Raw genomic sequence first — 24,660 nt, 5'->3', positions numbered from 1 at the left:
ATATTTCCAATGTCAGTTTGTTGGGGATTATATCATTACAATATACACATTTTAAAACAAACCCTGTACGTTATAATGCACTAATCCTGCTATCATAGTAACCACAAGCCTTTAATCATATTTCAGGCAGGAAAATTACACACAGGGCAATCCAGTACACTTCTATACAATATATTATATTGTGTCATTATATCTCTTATATGCAAATTCTTATAACCTGCAGGTTTTAGAGTGACATAAAAAACTACACTGCTATGCTGACAGTGGTATCTCTGCTAGACAATGTTTTTTTAAGGTTAGTCACATGACCATCAGAAATAGAAGAATGAAGCAATGCAAAACCTTTGATTGTGAATCATGGGTCATGAGATGCCTTCACATTAAACCGCAGATAATAGAAACATTGCTTTGCCATTTAACCTAGAGCAGAGGGAACAATGCCAGGGCCGGTTAAAAAAAGAAAAAGCTTCATTTCATCAGTCACTGAGAGCAACACACTCAGTCAAAGGAAACATCTCCACTGCCCTCTAGTGGTCGATACTGTTTAATGCCCTAGAAAACAACAAAATGAGCCACAACAGACCAAAATGACAGTCTACTGGAGTCAACAAGAGTGACAAACTGACCAAGCCACGCAAACTGACCAGGTCCCTCAGCATTGACATTACCCTTGTCTCTGTTGGAGGTATATGATACACAGCCTCAGCTTGTGGAAAACAAACAACAAGCAGAGTGTAGAATCTGGCCTTTTCCACATGCTACACGGCTAATGGGGCGAAGAGATACAACTAATAGGCCACTTACAGGCAATCCACACCCAAGAGCTCTCTCCATGGGAATCGCAGGGCAACCGACTCCGGAAATCTGCCCCATTTCCAACAGCTTTGCTACCAAAAGCTACAAATAGTGATTTTTAAGAAGTTATAGGGTGGCCTGGTCAAGTACAACGTGTAGAGAACTGGGAGAAAGTGCCAGAGTAGTAATTGTTTGAGTAAAGAATCAGATGACTGATGCGATTAGCAGAATGCACTCATATAGCCTCAGATTTAATGAGGTACTAACTGCAGATAATCAGGTTCCGATGTGTTGATGATAACACTAGGCTATTTTAATCACACAGTGGCACATAAGAAAAGACACTGTATAACGGTCCAAAAGTCTGACTCCACAGTGAATTGGGACTGGGATTTTTTCATTTAATTTAACATTTCATGTTAAAACTTTATCTTAACTGGAATTGTGTGAAGCTGCTTTGTGACAACATCAGTTGTAAAAAGCACTATACAAATAAATATGGTATGATCTGATATGAATATATAGAACTACGAAAAAATTTAAATGAATAACAAGGAGATGCTGCACCTTTTTCAGGCCATTGCTTAAATTTAATCAAATCTGTGACATTGATCATGTTGAAAGGTTTTTTTGTTTTGTCCTAATAAGTCTCTTCCATTTAACTGACAATTATGACCTCACTTCAGTTGCTATTGTATTTAATTGACTCATCAGAGACTTCTACAAAAATTATAGGGTAATTACCAAAAGGGAATAAATTAAAATAGTAATTAAATTCTGAAACGCTATAAACTGGGCAGCAGGTAGTGTCACAGTCACACTGTGGGTTCAAGTCCCGCACCGGGTGACTGTCTGTGAGGAGTTTGGTGTGTTCTCTCGGTGTCTGCGTGGGTTTCCTCCGGGTGACTGTCTGTGAGGAGTGTGGTGTGTTCTCCCTGTGTCTGCGTGGGTTTCCTCCGGGTGCTCCGGTTTCTTCCCATGGTGGATTAGTAGGTGGATTGGTGACTCAAAAGTGTCCGTAGGTGTGAGTGTGCGAGTGAATTTGTGAGTGTGTGTCACCCTGCGAAGGATTGGCTCCTACTTTAGGGTGTGTTCCTGCCTTGCGCCCAATGATTCCAGGTAGGCTCCGGACACACCGTGACATAAACGCTTACAGACAATGAATGAATGAACTCTATGTAAATTCTAAAAATTACATTTGATATAAATAACTACTTATTAGTAACAACAGCTTTTTTGCAGATAATCAGGTACTCACGGCTGATGATAAAACAAGGCTTATAAGTATAAATCTTAAGCACATAGTAATGTTAAATAATGAAGACATAACATGAAACTGACTGTGCCAGTGCCACTCATTTATGAATACAACTTTATCTATTTCCAGTATAATACACGTGGTGGTCAAACACGCTGAACAGAAATGTTCATTCTGGGACATGGTCAATGTGGAAAAAGTCAGTAGTGAAGTTGTTTTTGTGATCTACTCACTGTGACACATGAGTGACCGGTAGGAGAAGACTGTCTCTCTCTACCTCCAACTCCAGATCATCTGCAAAGCTACTGTTCCTCTGCAGAGGGGGAGGGGACTGGACATCCAAAAGCCCTGGGCTTTTCTTCACTACACACACATACACAAACACACACACATGCTCACAGTAAAACACACATATATTCATAGTAAAGCACAAACACACCTTCAAACACAAAAGAGACAGCTGGGGGTGACATGCGATTTGTATTTATTGTCACTGTCATCAAAACCTCCACCAAACTATTGTTCAACTTTTCAAGATGGACACAAAGTGTCATTGTGAGACTCACTATGAGTGAGTGATGCGTGAGTGAGTGAGTTAAAGCCATGAGGCATTTCACATCTTACCATGTGAGCTAAACAAATGAGTTAGTAGAAATAAACCAGCATTACCTTGGATAAAACCACTCTTACGTAAATAAAATTACCGCATTATCATCCCTAGTGCATGTTTTTGGTTTTCTATAAAGTTACCACTACAATACAAGGTTTTGTTATGACAGAGACATTATGGAAATGAGCAAAGGAAATGTTCAACCATGCTTTACACACAACAATATAGATATTCCTAAGTTAACACAAGAAAGAACCATTTTTTAGCACAAAAAGAAATTGGAGGAGTGTGTCACAGCTAAGTATTTCCTCCCTCTCCCGGTACAAACTGTTATTGTAATGCTCTTTAAGTCAGGATTAAGCAGGTCTAATATCTATGTTCAAGTTACCTGGAAGAGGGGAGAACTGGAAGGAGGTTATAGAGGTCCAGGACTGTTGACGTTCTACAAGGGGAGGGAGTAATACACATTATCTCTTCTGTTTTCCCTAAACTTATTCACCACAACAATGCACAGATGCACAGCCTTCACCCTAGATGCAAATTTCAACCATTTTATCAGATCATGCTTGCAAACTGAGTAGAGCTGGAAATAATTAAAAGATAGAAATTCACCATTCACCAAAAACGAGAAGAGTGCACAGGGAAAGAGACCTTAGCAGTGGTATTACACTGCATGTACGTTTTACTATGAAAAGGCATGCAGCAGGACACTAACAGCAGCTCACCAAATCTTCTCAGAGAATTTGCTTCTGTCATGAGCAGAGACCAGAAATGGAGAAACAAGCCAGGAAACAAATCATTACACAGAAATCAGTATAACTCCCAGAGTGATTTTAAAAAGCAATTACGAATCAGAAAAAAATGACTGAGGCTCTAGAAGGAAAGTGTTATAATCTCTTTTGGTTTCAGTGAAGTATTGTTGGTACCTGACAGTTCAGTGCTGTACACTGTGTCCTGACTGGGGTCTCTCCCGTCATCAAAGTCATAAGTAATTGTTGGGATTGTGGGAGAACTTGGACCGTTATCTTTCTCACTGATCTTCATCTTTCTCCTCATCTTCACCTAAAATACATACATACATTCATACATAAACAAACAAACAAATAATATAACGATTAATGTCCAAGTGTCCTAGGCCTTCTACACCCATAATTTAAACTGCAGACATATTTATAGCACATTTACATTAAAATACACATGTTAACATTTAAGGTGCTGTAGCCCCACACTTCAGGACAGTTTGACAACCACTGCAGCTGCAGAAATTAATGCAGAACTTTAAAAATAAAACTTTAAAAAAAGCACAATGAAGACCTTTGTGTTTATAATGTTTTTATTTTATTGAATAATAAAAAAAATATTGGCAAGATTTTGGGCGGCACGGTGGTGCAGCAGGTTAGTGTCGCAATTACACAGCTCCAGGGACCTGGAGGTTGTGGGTTCGATTCCCGCTCCGGGTGACTGTCTGTGAGGAGTGTGGTGTGTTCTCCCTGTGTCCGCATGAGTTTCCTCCGGGTGCTCCGGTTTCCTTGCATAGTCCAAAAACACACGTTGGTAGGTGGACTGGCGACTCAAAAGTATCTGTAGGTGTGAGTGAATGTGTGTGTGTGTTGCCCTGTGAAGGACTGGCGCCCCCTCCAGGGTGTATTCCTGCCTTGCGCCCAATGATTCCAGGTAGGCTCTGGACCCACCGCGACCCTGAACTGGATAAGGGTTACAGATAATGAATGAATGAATGGAAATTTTAATGATATCAGTAAATACCATGTTTTCTTCACAGCAGAACAAAATGTACTTACACTTTTCTTGGCCTTAGGACTGGAAACTGCAGGGCTAGATGTCACTGGCCTTTTTCGCACAAACAGCTTATATGTGGAAGAGTCTGGGTTCTCTACGGCAAAGCACCTCCATGACGACTGATTCGCATGGAGAAATACAATGCAAGATAAATAAAAGCAGAATTTGCATAATATCACAGACACACAGACATATGCATGCAAACGCACACACACACACACACACACACACACACACACACACATATATATATATATATATATATATATATATATATATATAAACGATGCAGAGTTCAAACTGACTTGTATAAGACAAGCAGCGGCAGGGATTTGCCTGTTGAAGTGTTTCTGTCTCTGCTTCTGCTGCACTTTTAGGGCAAAGCCTGAACCCAAGATGCCCTGAAGGAAAAGTTTGTGTTTATCATTTTTCAGGACATTTTGTAAGGACATTACTATTTGTTTTAGGTTCTAAAATAAAGAGTCTATAACTTACAGCAGGCAGGGCAAAAAAGGAGATAGCAAAGACAGAGAAACAGGAGCCAATAGTCTTCCCTATCCAGGTTTGTGGTACTTTATCCCCGTAACCAATAGTGGTAACTGTTACCTAAAGCATGGAAAGAAAAAATGTGGACAGTTTTGACAGTAACATCCCCATCCTCACCAGAAACGTTCAAGCAAAATGAACTTGGACTTTATTTTTCCTGCAAAGGTCCCCCTAGAGACTCATTAAATCCAAATTTAACAAGATATGTCTAAACTACAAATGGTGCTTACCACTCCCCACCACAGAGCATCAGCATAACTAGCAAACTCTGTGACTCCGTCGCTGTCAACAGCATCTTTCTCTGCCAGGTACACAAAGTAGGAGGAGAAGATGAGGCCCAAGAATCCAATGTAGAGAGTGGTGATCAGCTCCTGGAAGTATGCACTCTTTATCCATATATATCTCAAAAGACACTGTTATATAGGTTTCATAGCATGTGTATATATAAAAAGACATCTTCTGTAAACAACTGATTAGCTAAATTCTTGCCTGTCTGTGGATGAAGACCACTGAGCCCAGCAGCCGCCAGGTTCCTCCTTGCCGATCCACATGCAGCATTCGCAGAATCTGAAGGAAGCGGATTCCTCTGGGTCAAAACAAGGATAAATGCAAACGTATCAGTTTAAAGAAGAAGCACACTAATAATAATAATGAAAAAATAATGCTCTTGAACAGAAGTGAATCCTAATTACCTGACAGCAGATGTAGCAAAGACTTGCCCATTAGAGCCTACTGAAAGAACAATAACTGAGGCCACCACCACAATTAAGTCTGCGGGTACAAACACAAAGAAATGACTGCGGGGAATGTAATCAGTGACAGCTAAACAAAACAGGAAAAGTCGTTACGTTACTATGGCAAATTCACATGCACAGGGACAATCACATGCAGGGCCTTTATATTTTCACTCTAAAAACAATAGTACATAACTTACACAATAGATTCATAGTAACTACTGGATAACGATTCTCTAGATTTATAACTGACTAACAAGCATTCTGTTTGAGGGTTTGAAAGATGTGAACTCACTGAACTTACCTATAATAGAGATGGGCTTTCTAGCAAAGCGAAGTCTTCCCAGTATGCCCACATATTTGCTACGGCATCCTGCTGACCACAGCCTCACCACATACTCCACTCCAAAAAACACCACTAGCACTATTTCCTGGCAGAGACAGAGACAGAGAGAGAGGGAGAGAGAGACAGGTTTCCATCTCTACTCAGCTCAAACAAACACGGTTTTCATTGTCATGGACAATGGGTATCACTTATGGTGTTCATTTAAGGTGCATTGGATTATGGTAAAATGCAGTCACTCTTTTCAGTAACCATGGTCGCCTGCTGCAAATAAAGGTAAACAGTGCTGTTTTATTGCATGACAATACAGACTGTTTTTCACAGCAGGCATAGTTTGTGGTTTTCTATAAAAGGGATTAAAATCTGGAAAATATACATACAGTCGCATGCAAAAAGTCTTTTCGCCCCTGGGGTATAAATAAATGTTTTGTTGATTTTCTAAGTGAACTTATCTTAACGTGTTCTTACAAAGAACACACAAACCAGTGTTGTCTAACGGTTACATATAAGTATAACTCTCTGGGAATAGAAAAAATTCAATTTACCATATGACTTAGGATATTAAAAATATTTTTATATATTTTAAATGATATTGAAATTAACTGTACTGTAAAACATAGTGTGTAACCTAATAAGGGCAGGCTGAATTTAATAGAGCCATTATGCCTCGCAGGAAGCTTTGACAGGCGTCATGTGGCTGCACAGGGAGGCTCGTTCATGGTCACGGCCAACAACAGCAGTTGCCCTTGTCTTGCTCTTTAACAGAGTAACACAAAGGGAGGCTCAGGCTTTGCCCAATTCAGCCCTATTGAGAGCCGCTAGGAACCAGACAAGTATGAGTTATGAGGCTGGCTGTGGAACCCTGTGTCCTGTGAGCAGTCTGGAGAGTTGGGCAGCCTGGGAAAAGGGCAGATCCTGGCACTGGGCAGAGGGGCAACTTGTCCAAATCCCACTTTAGAACTGAATAAAACAACAGGATCAGGCCAGGCCTGCTGCATTTAGGCAGGGGGTGAGGGTAAAACAAGACTCATAGGTATAAGGCAAGGTTAACCAAGAGGCAAATTGGGATAGGACTGAGCCAGGAAAGAATTCCCATTCCAAGACAGTAAGAGCAACCTATTTTTAGGGCTGAAAAATACACAACTGCACTATACAAAAACAAGGACATATGGTGTCATTAATAAGAAATCACAAATAGCATTCCTTGTGGAACAGTTCCTAATGTAAGTAAAGCATACGAGTGCGTAACAAGCCATTTCCATGAGCTGCTTCCTATCATAAATAATACAAACACAATAGTGTATATAAATCTGACCCTAATGACTAACAAATCAGAGTTTAAGAGTTATTTTTGTTAGTGTGACACAATCTACTTCAGTACCTCGTGCATGCACTTCATGTAGTGTGTACCTCAACGCTACATACTTACTATATACAGTCTATATGTTTTTTTTTACCATAACAAGTTAACTACCATTCTATGCACAATCTGTCCTCCTTAACTGATTAAAGGGGCAGTTATGGCAGTAGTTTAATACGCATGTTACCACTGAATAACACAGAAAATAAGTTTGTAATGTGATATGCTTTTCAATATACTGAATATTTTGCCAATATGTTGCTAACATGCTCATTGGAGCCATAATGTAGTGTGAGAACAGACTTATTGTTTTTCTCATCACTCCAGACAATTTCCAACACAATTATGTACAAATATTTATTTATATCATACAGTGCTTTTTTATATAAAACATTATTCATCCCATTGGATGGTTACCCATTTTATTGCTTTTATAAATGATAAAATAATCCACAGATTTTGGCTTTGTTTTGTTAAAAGATGTCAATGTGAAAACTATAAAATAAGGTACATTAAATATGATGTAAAATAACATGCCACATAGGCCACTATCACAGGCATTGAGCGGATATGTCTCAAACAGACTTGCACATCTGGTCACTGCAATTGTACTGCATTCTTCTCTCCTTTACTTTGTAGACATCTGTTCTCACTTTGACATCAAAGTTTTTATTTTTTATTTTTTGGTAAATACTTGTCTAAAAACAAATTATATTGAGCATATCTCCAGAGTTGGTGTGTTCTCCATTGTCTGTGTGGATTGCTTCCAGGTGCTGTGGTTTTCTCCCATAGTAGAAAAAGTGTTAATAGGCTTGACTGTGTGAAAGAATGTGTAAATGTGTGCTGCCCTGTAGTGGGCTGGCACCCCGTCCTAGGCATGTCCCCGCCTTGGGCTTCATGATTCTGTAGTCACCGCAACTCTGAACAATGAATGAATGAATTAATTAATTAATAAATGAATATTATATGCACTGTATGTTTTTATTAATTGAAGAAAAGTAATGTGCCAGCACATTAGGTGAATTTCTTTCTCTGTTAATGACCATTCTGCTAACTGAAAAAAGAAAATCACATTAATTCTTCACTGACTTCCATGACACCACCCATTCATGAGGTCAAATCCATCCATAAGAAGACTGCACAATTAAAAGCAAATTAGTTTTCCACATTATTCTATTCTTGAAATGGACAGAGGTGCTCTTCTTCAGATAAAAAATGATGTGCAAACAACTGTCAAAGAACAAATTATTAAAGTGTACCTATTTAGTGGTGAGACATCTTGGCCCTTCCCTTTTGTTCCAGAGCTCAGTATCTAATTAAATCTAGGCTAGTGACCACACTGACCAGCTGTCATGTAAAAGGTCTGGGTGGACGACCAGTGGGCGCCAGGGGCCATGAGAGAAGCTCATGGGGAGACGGAGGAAATGAGACCCCAGATGCAATGCCTCTCTCTGTTACCATGGCAACGGGATTTCCCATCCAAAATGCAGCTGGAATGTGATCACCAAGGCGAGCAAAAGAAGGGTCACCGCGGCAACACTCGGAGGCTGGTAAAGGCCAGCTGAACTGTCGGCAGCATCCCGTAAAGATACATTAATGTATTCATTAAAAGAAAAAAAACTTCTATTATAAAGCTAACAAAATGTGTGTTTTATTAAAATTGACAAGTTTTACTTAAGTCTGACTCGGTCAAAAAGGACTAAAGCCCATTCTCCTCCTGTCTTAACAGCCTAGGGCAGAACAGTCAGTTAGAAAGCCTGCTCCTTTAAAAGATAATGAGCCACTTCTCACCCCAACAGTAAGCGAGCAGCAGGAGGGAAGTTGAAAACAGAAGCTTGTATTTTTCCTTGCTCTCACTGACTTTATGTGGTTTTATGTGGTTAAACCTGATCTTTCTGGTGCTGAATGTGTCGATACTCCAGCAAGGTCAGGTTAAATACCCCTTCTCATATCAGAAGGGAAGACAAATGTGGAAGGCTTGTTGAATCAAATTTGTTTATGATTTAAGCAGCCCACCAAAAATGACTGGGCTGTCTTATATCAAAGTTTGTGGGTTGGGGAAGGCACACCAGATATGCAAATGTATATGAGTACATTTACGAAAATCTACAATTCATTTATTCATTCATTATCTGTAACCACTTATCCAGTTCAGGGTCATAGCCCACCTGGAATCATTGTGCCCTGGAGGGGACGCCAGTCCTTCAAAGTGCAACACACACACACGCATTCACTCACACCTACTGACACTTTTGAGTCGCCAATCCACCTACCAACGTGTGTTTTTGGACTGTGGGAGGAAACCGGAGCACCCAGAGGAAACCCACGCAGACACAGGGAGAACACACCACACTCCTCACAGACAGTCACCCGGAGCGGGAATCGAACCCCCAACCTCCAGATCCCTGGAGCTGTGTGACTGCGACACTACCTGCTGCGCCACCGTGCCGCCCCAAAATCTACAATTATAAGCAAAAAAATATAATGAAAACATTAAAGTGCATAATTTATAGAAGCTGTAGTGAAAAAAACAAAAATGTTTAGCGTGATTCAAAATTGTTAATCTATGACAAGTGTGTGCTTGTGTGGAGGAAAAACTGTTAAAAGAAAGAAAACTCTTTACCATTTTACAGATAACAATCGTGTTTTTGTTCAACGTTTTCTAAAAATAAACCTCAACTAACTTTACAAAATGTCAAAGAAATCATGTGATGAAACAACTGTGGTGACAAATGTTAGTGGTTCACAATTTTCAAAACATACATTCAGAGATAAAATGACTACAAACAACTAAACTGCAAAACTCCAGAATAAAAGGAACTGTAGAGTAAAACTCTTATCAGTGTAAGATTTTCTCGTCACAATGGCAAACAAAAGCATAGGTCACTGACGGGAGGGGGTGGTGAGGGCTGGGTAAAGTGCCTTATCGGTGAGGTGAAATATGGTGGGGTGTTTAAGGTGATTCCTAACACTCTTGGTAACCCAGGCTTAAGAACATTCAAAACCTCCAGGGGTTAGGAAGTCCTTTCACCTCCTAATAGTTAACATGCCTTAGTCATGTAAACAGCCACTCCTTATGCCTAATTGGTGTTTTGTTCATGGGAGGACATCTTCTGGAAAAGCAAAGGCTGCTGGATAATGTTTAGCCTTCCTTCCTTTGAAGAGGTCAGTTGTATTTCTTCAGCACTTTTTTTTAAAGCAAGGAGTAAAACATTAGTGTAGAGGAGCTGAAGACTTTAACTTAGGCTTTTTGTTTATTCGTGGATGGAAGCCTTTCATCATTATTGAGGTCTTTAAATGTTTTTGGGAGGGCTCCTTGAACACAAAGCTAATGGTGACATGGCCATCTGCTTGCTGACGTATTTAAGGGTTTTTCATTGTTAAGATTCCCTTCCACTGTGAGGAGGCTAGCACCTCATCGCAAGAACCACTGGTGTTAAAGTAACTGAAGGTAGTGTGATGATGTCTTGTTGCACCTTGTTAGGATGACACTTATCTGACTTCTCTCTGGGAGAGAAGGTGTTCACACGTGAGGGTTCACGTCTCTGTGGCACGTGTGAAACTGATAGGTGTTGCGCCTGCAGCCGTGTGGGATGTCCTGTGCGACTTCCTGCACCTCACGCCTTTATCCCAGATGAGCTGAGACCTCTCTTCCCCACTATAACTGCTCCATAATGGAGTCACACATGCACTTTATTCAATTGGAGGAACAGAAATGGCTTCAGTGAATGTGGTGGCAAAGCAAGCTGTGCATTACAAATGTTCAGTAGCACTGCTAACAAGAGAACAATACCATGCTATGATGGATTCACAGGGATAGTCAACAGCGCTGCATATCTGCATTTGTAGAATTAGTCCAATATACAGATTGCCACTAATAAAAAGTGTTAAGGAGCTACTGCTAGGACGTTTGTGTGATTGTGCAGTGAAGCAATGACTTAAAACATTGTCACTGTCCAAAAAACAAAAAATCTTTATTATAGAGACTTTAAGGAAAAAGACAAATACCTTCTTAAATTTTCCTTTCAGATAATATTAAGGTATCTGAGTATTTCTGTAGGACTCTTCCTACTGTTAAGGCCTTATTTAGGCATCGTTTGCATTAATTAATTTTGAGTTATTCATGATGTTTATTAGAATTTGATAAAAGCTACCATACAGACAACTTTACATTGATGTGACTGCTTCACATTGAACTGTAAACTAGTAGTAGAACTGCAGTTAATGTAGAATATGCCGGTATTTTACCTCATATTTCACATGTTTGTAACATGAAAGGGTTAAATTCAGTTATTAACTGATTAAACACAATTTAAACACATGCTTGAAACTTGCAAAACCATTCTGATCTCATCGTACAGGGCAGAGAATAGTTTGAATGACTCGACCTGCTGCAATATAGCAGTAAAGTGCATGGTTTGTGCCTTTGTTCACCCCAACAGCTGTGAGGCGAATACAGCAGGCCAGACCTCATTAAAGCAGGGCGTGTTTTGGTGGGGGTTGGGGAGATGAAAGGAGGGGTCCAGGTCTGCAAATCTACTTCCTGTGAAAAATTACCTCACGCATGATGTGTGTTCTCATGTACACTGAGTAATGAATGTTGTTAAATGTTCTCTTTGACGTTTGATGGCTGACTATTTCACACACAGAGACTGGAACACCTGTTACTAGCTTGCCCAAGTTCGGGCCTCTCCAACAACAAGGATTGCTCTAGCTAATCCATGGGGCTCTTGGCCTGCATCAAGCTTTGGAGGCCAAAGCCTTAACCTGTGATGCGAGGCGTTGCCTAATGAACGCAGCGCATAGTTTTAATCCCATTATCCAGTGGCTGTACCGACCTTTGACCTCCAGCGTCCAGTCACCATGGTATAATCTCAGTCCCTTGCTTTTCCCTTTTCCCTGCCTGCCTGGCCTGATTGATTCTCTCTTTCCCCCTTTTGTCTCTGTCCCTCGATCTGTAAATGGGAAGCTTAATATAAAAACAACAGACCTGTAATTCTGAGGCCAATTGCCACTGAAGTTAGCATATGGCACTGGACCATTCAAGCAAGCAGGTCACAGTCTTGCCTGAAGAATTGATTATTGATGTATCTGATATGGCCTCTCAAAAAAGGGCAGGGCTCATGACTTACATACTCCCTAATTACCAAAAAGGCTGTGATTGGAACATTGATCAGATTCAAAGCACTCGTTACATTAATTAAGCTGACCAAGCAATCAATTGTCTGAGGAATGACTGATCAAGAGAGGCAAGCTGCATGAGAGACTTACAACAAACAAACACCTGGAAGCTGGTCAATATACTGCAATATAATCTCCCGCTGACCATATGCTCTGAATATGACTTTCAGTTACTTATTTTGAAAGTCTGTTCATTTAGATACAAACCGTCAGATTATAACCGTGTTTTTCTGAATGTATAAAAAGCATGCCAAACTATAGAAAGTACCATTTGTTTCATTCTCAATCATCTCAGTCATTGATACATATCACCCAAAGCTCTGGATCACTTGAAATCAGTGTTAGGAAGTGTTGTGCAATGATGCCACCTGCTGGACAGAAAAACAATATTACTTCCGGTTTCTTAAAGTGCCATTGTTCTTTTTAAAACTCATACCCAAATACACACTACCACCACCACTACTACAAATACTCATAATAATAATAATAATAATATTATTATAAACTCACCACCCAGAAAAGCGTTTCTTGGGCCAGCTCCTGATATTCATGAATAGTAGACAATACACTGAGTATCAGACAAGACAGTACAATCAGAAATCTGTAAAAGAAATCAGACATAAGATATTAATGTCAGTAATGAGAAACACAGCGAGCACTGTTTGTTTTGCAGTCAACCAAACTGACTTAGCTTTTAAAATTTTGTTACTCATTACCACCATCTGCTGGGGTGAATACCCACTGTTAGCTCCCTGACAGATCTTCAATTAACCACTAAATGAAAAACTGTAAAATCATCAAATGTCTTACCAACAGAGTCTTATGTGGGAATAGAAAGTCCAGTGTACTGTATGTAGGACTTAAAATTACTCACTTAGGAATCAGCACACAGCAGATATATTCACATTAAAAGTTGCTGACAGACTAATTCTTCTGATTAATTACATACTATTTCACATAATAGCAAAATTCTTAATGTAATCTTTCTCATATTATTTGTGAATCCATTATTTGTGAACCATGGATTATCAAATAAATGTAAGCAATATGTAACTGAAACAGTTATTTAACAAAACCTTTTTTTTCTCTTCATTTGAGCAGGGACATCAGGGCCTGAGAAAAGCTATTAATAAAAGGACAAAGGCTACAGATACAAGATAATTGAAATAGTGCTCAATGAGGAAATAGCCCATTTTTAGAGATTTTTTATTGTGTTAAGTTATTAGCTCAAGAAATGCAGAAGAGTTTAGAGAATAATTATTCATTCATTCATTCATTCATTGTCTGTAACTGCTTATCTAGTTCAGGGTCACGGTGGGTCTGGAGCCTACCTAGAGCGGAAGGGGGGAACACACCCTGAAGGTGTGCCAGTCCTTTGCAGGGCATCTATGGACACTTTGAGTAGCTAATTGACCCACCATCGACTGTGCAAGGAAACCGGGGCACCCGGAGGAAACCCACACAGACACGAGGAGAACACACCACACTCCTCACAGACAGTCACCCGAAGGAAACCCACGCAGACACAGGGAGAACACACCACACTCCTCACAGACAGTCACCCGAAGGAAACCCACGCAGACACAGGGAGAACACACCACACTCCTCACAGACTGTCACCCGGAGGAAACCCACGCAGACACAGGCAGAACACACCACACTCCTCACAGACAGTCACCCGAAGGAAACCCACGCAGACACAGGGAGAACACACCACACTCCTCACAGACAGTCACCTGGAGGAAACCCATGCAGACACAGGGAGAACACACCACACTCCTCACAGACAGTCACCTGGAGGAAACCCATGCAGACACAGGGAGAACACACCACACTCCTCACAGTCACCTGGAGGAAACCCACACAGACACAGGGAGAACACACCACACTCCTTACAGACAGTCACCTGGAGGAAACCCATGCAGACACAGGGAGAAGACACCACACTCTTCACAGACAGTCACCCGGAGGAAACCCACACGGACACAAGGAGAACACACCACACTCCTCACAGACAGTCACCCGGAGCGGGACTCAAACCCACAACCCCCAGGACCCTGGAGCTGTGTGACAACAACACTGCCTGCTGCACCACTCTGCTGTTGGAAGATAATTAAACAAACTCAAATAAAAATTCTATTATATAAATATCCTTAAAGAGCAAAGACATCATATAGATCTTTTCCATCTTGGTTTTGAAATCCTCAGTCTAAACCAGAGCTCTGACTAAAGCTGCTTTATATTTGAAGGCATGAAGGCAAACCATTCACTAAATAGGAACTGCAGCATTTACAGATCCCAAATCCATATTCACTTGAACTGGCAGCAGCAAATAAGTTCAAACAACTCCGTGCTTTTTCAGACAATTCTAAAAAAGTGGAAGCTGCCATTGCTTAAGATTGTAGATGCAAATGAAACTGTCTCAGTGGATTTGTTGAAGTTTGCTCTACATTCTGAGCACACTTTACCCCCCCTGGAGCTTTGTGCTGGAGCTACAGTGGTAAACATGACTGAATTTATTACCTCTGAGACATATATTAAATTCACTGCAGTCACTTTCACCGTTACTAACATTGTGCTTGGAAATATTTAAATTGAGAAATGGAGGCTCTAGGTCTATGTTTATTATGGAGTTCAATGAATGAGAAGAAACACACTCACGGAACAACTGTATTGTGTGCATTCTAAGAGTCACCCTACAACAACATGATTTATCCATGCAGTCTATATGAAGAGGGGAGTATGGAGTACCATAATCTATTATAAGATGCATAACAGTTCAATTAAATACTCCACGTTGTTTCACAGTAAGACTTATAGGCCCTCATTCCCCTCCTATTGAGAAAATGTATGCATAGAGAGACATTATGAAATGAGATATTAAATAATATAATGTACGTTGGTGTCAAAAAATTAGTTCTTATGCAGTAGCATTTATTTTATTTTTATTTTCATTCTTTCGTTACCTGTAAGCGCTTATCCAGTTCAGGGTCGCGGTGGGTCCAGAGCCTACCTGGAATCATTGGGTGCCAGTCCTTCACAGGGCAACACACACACACACACTTTTGAGTCACCTACCAATGTGTGTTTTTGGACTGTGGGAGGAAACCGGAGCACCCGGAGGAAACCCGCGTGGACACGGGGAGAACACACCAACTCCTCACAGACAGTCACCCGAAGGAAACCCACGCAGTCACAGGGAGAACTAACCACACTCCTCATAGACAGTCACCCAGAGGAAACCCACGCAGACACAGGGAGAACACACCACACTCCTTACAGACAATCACCCGGAGGAAACCCACGCGGACACAGACAGTCACCCTGAGGAAACCCACGCGGACACAGGGAGAACACACCACACTCCTTACAGACATTCACCCGGAGGAAACCCACGCGGACACAGGGAGAACACACCACACTCCTTAAAGACAGTCACCCGGAGGAAACCCACGCAGACACAGGGAGAACACACCACACTCCTCACAGACAGTCACCCAGAGCGAGAATCGAACCCACAACCTCCAGGCCCCTGGAGCTGTGTGACTGCGACACTACCTGCTGCATAACCGTGCCGCCCTTATTTTTATTTATTTATTTATTTTTATTTTTTTAATGTAATGCTCATGGAGGTATAGAACTCTGAATTTTCTCCTGCAGGGCAACCTTATGAATACAAATATGTCTGTTATTCACAGAACAAAGAGGGCCAGTGCCCTGGTGTGTGTGTGTGCGCGCATAAACTGTCATAATTCTACACAAAAGTCAATGACTTTGGAGCTTATCTACTGGGCTAAGAGTAAAGTCCAGGTGTACTTGAAAACACTGAGTCTGAGGTCACACACATCATTGTGGTGCTCTCCTACAAGGTCACTTCCACTGCAGCGCAACTGGACCAACAAAAGTCTGCCGTAATTCCTCAATACTTAAGATAAAACTGTTTTCTTTTTAAGAGATAAGGGTGTTTTCCCTTATGCTATTCATCTGACAGCGACACAGACTGTGCAAACCTCACAAGGTTCTGTTCTGCAAATAGCTGTGCAGTAAAAGAGAAACCTAGACACATTGAAGAATATACAGTGCTGTGCAGAAGTCTTAGGCACCTATGATAATTATATATATTTATAATAATGCCTTCTCAGTAAGTGTGGTGCTTGTATAAAGTTACATATAATTACAGTAAAAAAAATAAAAATAATGTAAAACAAATACAAAATATAAGAATTTATTTTCTTTAAAAAAGTAGGTGAGAGGGTGGCACGATGGCGCAGCAGGTAGTGTCACAGTCACACAACTCCAGGGATCTGGAGGTTGTGGGTTCGATTCCCGCTCCAGGTGACTGTCCGTGAGGAGTTTGGTGTGTTCTCCCTGTGTCTGCGTGGGTTTCCTCCGGGTGACTGTCTGTGAGGAGTTTGGTGTGTTCTCCCTGTGTCTGCGTGGGTTTCCTCCCGGTGCTCCGGTTTCCTCCTACAGTCCAAAAAAAACACGTTGGTAGGTGGATTGGCGACTCAAAAGTGTCCATAGGTGTGAGTGTGTGTGTGTTGCCCTGTGAAGGACTGGCGTCCCCTCCAGGGTGTATTCCCGCCTTGCGCCCAATGATTCCAGGTAGGCTCTGGACCCACCGCGACCCTGAACTGGATAAGCGGTTACAGATAATGGATGGATGGATGGATAGTAGGTGAGAGTGAGTTTGAAGAACAATGTTTTGTTCAGATTCTCCTTGATTTGCATGAATTTGTTAAATCAACAGCACACATTTAAAATCATTATTTATTAACCACTAAAACTAGGTATTGGATGATAACCTCAAATAATATGGAGTCCACGAGGAGAGATGTGGAAAAAGTTAAACAACAGATTCACACACAGAATATCACACTGGAATAATGTTATTAAGTTTTATTCTAATGTTGGGCATTATTTGTTGTTGTTTTTTGGTTTAATTGTTTTTAGCAAATAGACATTTACTGCTCAGATAAATAGCTTTTTAAATCCCAATCTCTGGTGACTAAAACCTTTGCGCAGTACTGTATATTACATGAACACTGAATGCAAACAATACTCCTGGAGAACGTGAAGAATTATAGGGAACTGGCTTGTACACATCACAATCATGAAACTATGCTTAGTTTCTTTAATAATTATCTGTAAAATAAATCACATGCCACAATTATTCAAAAAAACTGAACTGATGTCCTTCTAAAGCTTGACCATTTGACATTAGCTTTACAGCTAACATCATGTATTTACAAGAAAATGACAGGAGGCAAAACAAACAAACAAAACAGGCAGCATACAGTACACAGCTGTTGATATGAGAAAGAAAGGCCAGCTGTCACCTAACAGTACAGACACACAGGGAGGGACTAAAGGTTTAAAGAAATACAGCCTGTGGCTATGGAGGGTATTATGGCTGGCTGTCACAACCTGCATCTTCATGGGAGTCATTATAACTAGCGTTGCCACTGAGGACCATGGACCTGGGCCTGTGGGGCCTTCAGCAGAGCAGAGCTGCAGCAGTAGTACTGTTGAGTATAAACCTACTCAACCAAAAGCACAATCTGTTTTATGGGAGAAAAACAGTCCTGTAAAGAGATACAAAACAAAGAATTGGAGCATTTTATTACGTGTAAATTGAGAGGTAAAATATTGTTGGTACACCAGGTATTCATACACACCCAGCTTTTTATTCCTTGATGTGTGAGTACAGAGAAATCAAAACATAATGAGGATTACAATAATGTGTTAGAGTAATTGGCCAGGATGATATAATCAGATACACAAGATGCCAAACAGCCTTGAGGCCCAGTAGACGCTAACAAACGCACGCATTTGCAGTAGTCCTTAGAAGTCACTAGTGATAACGAAGACAAGCTGCAGTTCTACGGCATTCACATTAAAGAATTTCTCTTAGGCAAAGTGGGTTCTAAATGTTGAACCATTAATGTATTTGTATGCTGAATAGGAAATACATTGTTAGAAATCGTATGTGAAATGTTATACATACAGTAGTGTAGTGCTGGGCGATGTGAGCGCAACCATCCATCCATCCATTCATTATCTGTAAGCGCTTATCCAGTTCAGGGTCGCGGTGGGTCCAGAGCCTACCTGGAATCATTGGGCGCAAGGCGGGAATACACCCTGGAGGGGGCGCCAGTCCTTCACAGGGCAACACACACATTCACTCACACCTACGGACACTTTTGAGTCACCAACAATCCACCTACCAACGTGTGTTTTTGGACTGTGGGAGGAAACCGGAGCACCCGGAGGAAACCAACTCCGACACAGGGAGAACACACCAAACTCCTCACAGACAGTCACCCGGAGCGCGACTCAAACCCACAGCCTCCAGGTTCCAGTCAAAACACAGCACGTCCAAACCACAAATGCAGTGTTTTTCTTTGGTACGACCTGGCTCGAGTCGCTTGATCGGCCTCTGCGTTTAGGTTGTTTCCATGTGGCAGAATCATGTGACTACAGCTTGGTAGCGTGTGGACATAAAAGAATAAAAATAATCGACATAGATTAGACAAGATTATGTCGATTAGAAGTTCTGAATTTCGATGAATTTTCGATCAACTGCCCAGCCCTACAGTAGTGCATTATGGGAAAGCTCTTTTGTATTTATCATCCGTTATACCATGTTTTTGTCATGGACAGAAAAAGGCAATGTTACACAGACTAAACTTGTTATATTACATAAAAACTAATTACCGTATCATTTGTAATAATGTGTGTCTCATAAGAGTGTTTACCCTTCTTAACGTGTGACGTTTTACATGGTAGAACACGTACAATAATAGAAATAAGCACTGGCTGCACATTTCAGCTTTGAAATCGCAGTGTTTCAAAGACAGATGGGTTTCCTATGTCATAAACCTGAGGAAAAAATATTAACAACCTTCAGGGTGAGGCTTTTGAGCTACAGGTAAGGGTCAGAGGGATAAGTGAAGATAAAGGCAAGGACTATTTGAATAATCATAGATCGTTGTGTACTTAATGAAGGCAAAGGTGTAGAGTTACATCTAAGTCCCCTTTAAGGTGTTCCCCTTTAAATTTTCCTCTTGGAAACATCAGCGATAAACATAATTTGGATGAACAGATATTTGTGGTTTAATCAAGGACCAGGAAAATGAATTGTACATTGTTTTCCCAGCTTTCACGACACTGCAGTCATTGCATGTTAATAATACGGACTATTGTCTTCTCCCTGTTCTTCACTCTCATGTCTTATCTTGGATCCACTCATCTGTCTCTCTCGCCTTTGGTCCCTCTTGGTGCTCAGTACAAGCCTCACATGACAAGAGGAGACATTCCATTCTGTCTTGTATCACACACTTTTATACAGATGACAATAAAGAATGCAGTAGGAACAATAATTAGATTTATCCACACTTAAAGGTCAGCCGTGTGCACATACGCACACATGCACACAACTGTGAGAGCGTGCACTAAGGCACAGTCGTGCACACGAATACACAAACACACAAACAGAAAGTGGTCATGCTTTAATGATAAGTGCCTTTCATCCCCCCTACAGCCCTGGCTTTGCTGCCTTTGGAGCAGTGATAAGCAAGTGCACATTCTTGGCTAGACTTGCCTTGCCTGCCTCCCACTCATACACCCTCACACATGAGAAAAGGCTAGAGGAATGGCTCACTCTAAAATCTAATTTACACATTTTTCTTTAAACTAAACATTGCCAATCAGTCAAGTGACATTTGGTGTTGGAAGTTTGCTTAGGTTTTGCAGTGGAGCTACAATTCTAGGATCATTTCAAATCCAAGAATTCTGTACGGGCAACAGACAAAGTTTACTTTGTTAGAAAATCTTCGCTCCATCCCTTGTGTTCCATACTTAGTAAGCTCTCTTACGTTCTTCTTTAGACATATTAAAAATGTGTATTCAATATCTTCGCCCCCTACTGCACTAAAATGCTTAAAGGAGAACTGTTGCATTCTCTAAAAACAAAGCTGTTTTTGAAAATGTTCGGTTATTTGTGAAGCAAATCTATCTATATTTGAAATTTCAGGCATTAACAGATCTAATTTCTATCTGTATCTCTCTCTCTCTCCTTTCTTTCTTTTTCTCTCTCTCTCCCTCTCTCTCCTTTCTCTCTTTCTCTCTCTCTCCCTGTGTCTCTCTCTCCTTTCTTTCTTTTTCTCTCTCTTTCCTTTCTCTCTCTCTCTCTCTCTCTCTCCCTTTCTCTGTCTCTCTCTCCTTTCTCCCTCTCTCTCCTTTCTCTCTCTCTCTCTCTCCTTTCTCTCCCTCTCCTTTCTTTCTCTCTCTCTCTCCCTCTCTCTCCTTTCTCTCCCTCTCCTTTCTTTCTCTCTCTCTCTCCCTCTCTCTCCTTTCTCCCTTTCTGTCTCTCTCTCTCCCTTTCTGTCTCTCTCTCTCCCTCTCTCTCCTTTCTTTCTCTCTCTCTCTCTCTCTCTCCTTTCTCTCTCTCTCTCTCTCCTTTCTTTCTCTCTCTCACTCTCTCTCGCCTTTCTTTCTCTCTCTCTCTCTCTCCTTTCTTTCTCTCTCTCTCTCTCTCTCTCTCTCCTCCAAGTCCTATTTTTTTTATTCCTCTACTAAAGCAAATATGACACAATGTAACTTTTGAAACATGACTTGAATTTTTTTTAACGTTTACAGGGCAAAGCATTTGGGACCTTGGAGAGGGCTCTTAATCCAACGATCGTCAAGGAATGTAACACAGAACCCTCCCTAGAGCACTGGAGATGAAAAACGCACTTTAAAAGCAATCATGTAACAGTCCAGCCACCCACCAGATATAAGTAAAGCCTACAAACACACACACACACACTGCAGACAGGTACACTGACACACACACTTTCCAAACACACGCTGTCTTCTCCTGACAACAGTGAGTCGCAGGGTCAGCAAGGCCCTGCAGAGTCGGTGGGCTCCAGTGGGCAGCCCCCTGCAGCCAAGTTTAGCTAGCCATTATCACATCCTCTCCTGCTGGAGATAGAAAACATGACAGGCAGCTGGTGCCTTCATTCTGAGCATTCCTCTACACATCCAGTCCTCAAACAAGCTTGCTCCTGAAAGCTGAAAACAAGCCTCTTCACACTCTGAGACAGTGTGCTCTGCAACCTTCCACACTGCCACCTGCGAGTCGACACTAATCTGACAGAAGAGTTCTTGGAGAGTTTCACTTGTTTCACTGCTTCAACAGACAGTGCTTGGGAAGTTTATTTTAACACATTTCACAATTAAACTGTGAATTAATGACCCCTTTTGCTTTTCCACATATTGAACTGACACAGACAGACGGGAGCACCACAGGCGGTCAAAGGGTCAAAGGTTTTCACATATTCGTATTCAACATCTACATTTATTATGATAAAGTATAGTATAGTTATATATTTTATGAAGATTTCACAGATGTTTTAAATACATCTTTAACCTTAAAGAGGGAGTTCACCTCATTCCACATCCGAGCACAATTTTTACGATAATTCCCTGAAAACATCATTTTAAAGGCTTTAAAAAGACAACAGCTTTGTGATTGTCAGTGTATTCCCACAGTGATAACGGCACAGGAGGAACACGGAGCGAAGAAGCACTTACGGAAAATGATCTGGGAATTTAACGTGAGGTTTTTTAATGCTCATTAATTATTTTAACCAATTTAGCCACAACTTCCTCTGACATTTCACTCATTTTTACAGAGCCTAGAGATGTATTAAAGTTATATCTAATGATGTAAACACAGCTTCGCTACTGTTCAGCTCAGGGAGATTACATTTTAGTTGCTGAAATCCTCCTCTTATTCTTTGTCTCTCACTCGTGCGCGCACACACAGACACACACAAACAAACACACAGCTGTTTTGTCTTCTACCTTGCTTAATCACTTCATGTTTGAGCCACAAGCTGCACTGTAGCATCATTAAAGCTTGTGTGTGTGTGATACAAAAGCCCGACCTGAAACCTCTACTCAGCAAATTAACAGTTTATAATTTAAAAACTCATCAAAACTATACTGATATGTTATAATACAGTACAAAAATAACTGGGTCCACTTGCCAGGTCGTCATGTATATTATACTACACTCTCCCTCCCCAAAATGTGAGGAAGTACAAGCATTTTTACTTTTTTTTGTGTGTGATTCAATTTTTCAATGGAAAAATGCAAATATTTATATATTTTTCTTTTATTAATTCATTGACAGCCCTTATATGAATACATTCAAATGATTCAGGAGTGCAAAGACAGTTATAATTAGATGCTTCCCAGTAAAAAAATTAGCCGTTGATTCGACGTTGAAATGACGTAATGACTGCCGTCTAATCAACGTTCTCTTAAGGTTGAAAATGAAAGTTGAAAAGACGTCCAAACACAGACATTGAAAAGACGACTATTAGACGTATTTTGGACGTTCCATTGACGTTATTAATTGGTCCCGAAATAAATTGCTTGTATAAAACGCGTTTTGGACGTCCACTGACGTTATCGATTGGTCACCACTTAACTAACTTATTAAGATGGATTTTGGACGTTTGGACGTTTAAAATATGTCCTTGACGGACAGACTACTTTTAGACCTATTTTGAACGTCCAGGGACGTTCCTTGTTTACTGGGTTTAGCCTTCCGTAAGTGCTTTTCATGAATAAGAAAGTCAAAATAGTAGTTATGGCATACAAATATATCCTGTATGCCAAAACTGAAGAAAATACTCACACTGTGAAGTGATAAACGAAGCATTTCCAGCCCGAAGGTCTTTCCAGAAAGTTATAAACTCGTCCCTGGAAGTAAGCCCGAGTGAGGACGGGTCTCGTGGTGCTGTACACAGACATGCGGTGTCCGTACCCACCGTACAGGTGCGAGCCCCGGCGTGTAGTCACGGTGGCCGCAGGGAAACCCTCCGGAGAAAGCCGCGTACGGTCCACCACCGGAGCCGGGTTTCGGGATACAGCGGCGCTTTTCTTTCTGCTCGACGTCCCGGATGGAACATCTGGAATATCTGTCATCTCCAGACCTGCCGAGGTTGTGTCTTGAGTTTCCCCACCCGCACACACTCGCACACTCCGTGTGTTTGTCGCATTTTGAGCTGGAGTTGTCATAGTTTAACTTCGAGTTCCGTTCACCTTCTCATCAGAGAGTGAAACCGTTAGGAGGCAAACTTCCCTGAGTTTCAGCGCCTTCAGCGCTTCAGTTCGGTTAAACCGCGAGTTTTAGTCTAGTGGTCATTTTCAAAACTAAAGGTAGGCTGTAGACTGGACCCTGGAGCCAAAGTGTACACTTCATGTCAGTCTGAGGTTAATCGGTGTTTACTTTATAACAGCTGACAGCCGCTAGCCTTGTTCAAATCTCACTGACGACCGCTGCTGCCCCTCCCCCCCACCACCACCTGTATTCAGTAGCCCCGCCCCCTGCGCTAGGATTGGTTAATAGAAGCTAGTTACGAATTACCTTACAAAATGTTACAAATGCGTATGCAAAGTAAAAATCATTTAAAACACAGTGTCCTGTTAAATCAACTATTTAGCACTAATTATTATTATCATTATTATTATTTGCAAATTGGGATCGATACAGCGTTATCTAATTTAGTGATTGGTGTTTTAATACATTTATTTTAAATAAATAAATAGAATTTGCTTTAACACACTCCAGGACAAAACACTTAAAATCAAGTTTGTCTAACGTTTCATTAACTTCCAATTTGTTAAATCTGTCAAATAAAGACGTCCAATCTATGTATGAATGTAAACAATTATTAACATAATACCCCATTTAACCTGTGGTGGCAAACCATCTGAATAAAATGACACTAATTCATTCATTCATTGTCTGTAATCCTTATCCAGTTCAGGGTCGCGGTGGGTCCAGAGCCTACCTGGGTTCATTGGGCGCAAGGCAGGAATACACCCTGGAGGGGGCGCCAGTCCTTCACAGGGCAACACACACATTCACTCATACACTCACGGACACTTTTGAGTCACCAATTCACCTACCAACGCGTGTTTTCGGACTGTGTGAAATTGGAGCACCTGGAGGAAACCCACACGGACACAGGG

The 24,660-nt window shown here is 41.1% G+C and overlaps 1 protein-coding gene across 2 annotated transcripts in view; it reads right to left on the bottom strand.

The window, feature by feature from the left end:
• LOC136677225 (potassium voltage-gated channel subfamily KQT member 1-like) overlaps positions 1 to 23,948 on the bottom strand; it is a 46,765-nt gene extending 22,817 nt beyond the window's left edge. Inside the window, exons 1-13 of one of the 2 annotated variants that reach the window (XM_066654696.1) lie at positions 23,321 to 23,948; positions 13,135 to 13,225; positions 6,045 to 6,171; positions 5,699 to 5,777; positions 5,496 to 5,592; positions 5,237 to 5,377; positions 4,956 to 5,066; positions 4,766 to 4,861; positions 4,463 to 4,579; positions 3,590 to 3,725; positions 3,389 to 3,412; positions 3,052 to 3,105; positions 2,287 to 2,416 (exon numbers count right to left, since the gene is read on the bottom strand). In XM_066654696.1, the coding sequence (XP_066510793.1) occupies positions 2,287 to 2,416; positions 3,052 to 3,105; positions 3,389 to 3,412; positions 3,590 to 3,725; positions 4,463 to 4,579; positions 4,766 to 4,861; positions 4,956 to 5,066; positions 5,237 to 5,377; positions 5,496 to 5,592; positions 5,699 to 5,777; positions 6,045 to 6,171; positions 13,135 to 13,225; positions 23,321 to 23,703 (1,586 nt within the window). In that variant the 5' untranslated portion in view covers positions 23,704 to 23,948. The remainder of the gene's footprint in view (positions 1 to 2,286; positions 2,417 to 3,051; positions 3,106 to 3,388; positions 3,413 to 3,589; positions 3,726 to 4,462; positions 4,580 to 4,765; positions 4,862 to 4,955; positions 5,067 to 5,236; positions 5,378 to 5,495; positions 5,593 to 5,698; positions 5,778 to 6,044; positions 6,172 to 13,134; positions 13,226 to 23,320) is intronic. The other variant, XM_066654697.1, reaches the window with a different exon arrangement.
• Positions 23,949 to 24,660: the final 712 nt, after the last annotated feature.

Source organism: Hoplias malabaricus, chromosome X2 (assembly GCF_029633855.1).
Source record: "Hoplias malabaricus isolate fHopMal1 chromosome X2, fHopMal1.hap1, whole genome shotgun sequence".
Lineage (NCBI taxonomy): Eukaryota > Metazoa > Chordata > Actinopteri > Characiformes > Erythrinidae > Hoplias > Hoplias malabaricus.
This window is presented reverse-complemented; position numbering and strand designations above follow the sequence as displayed.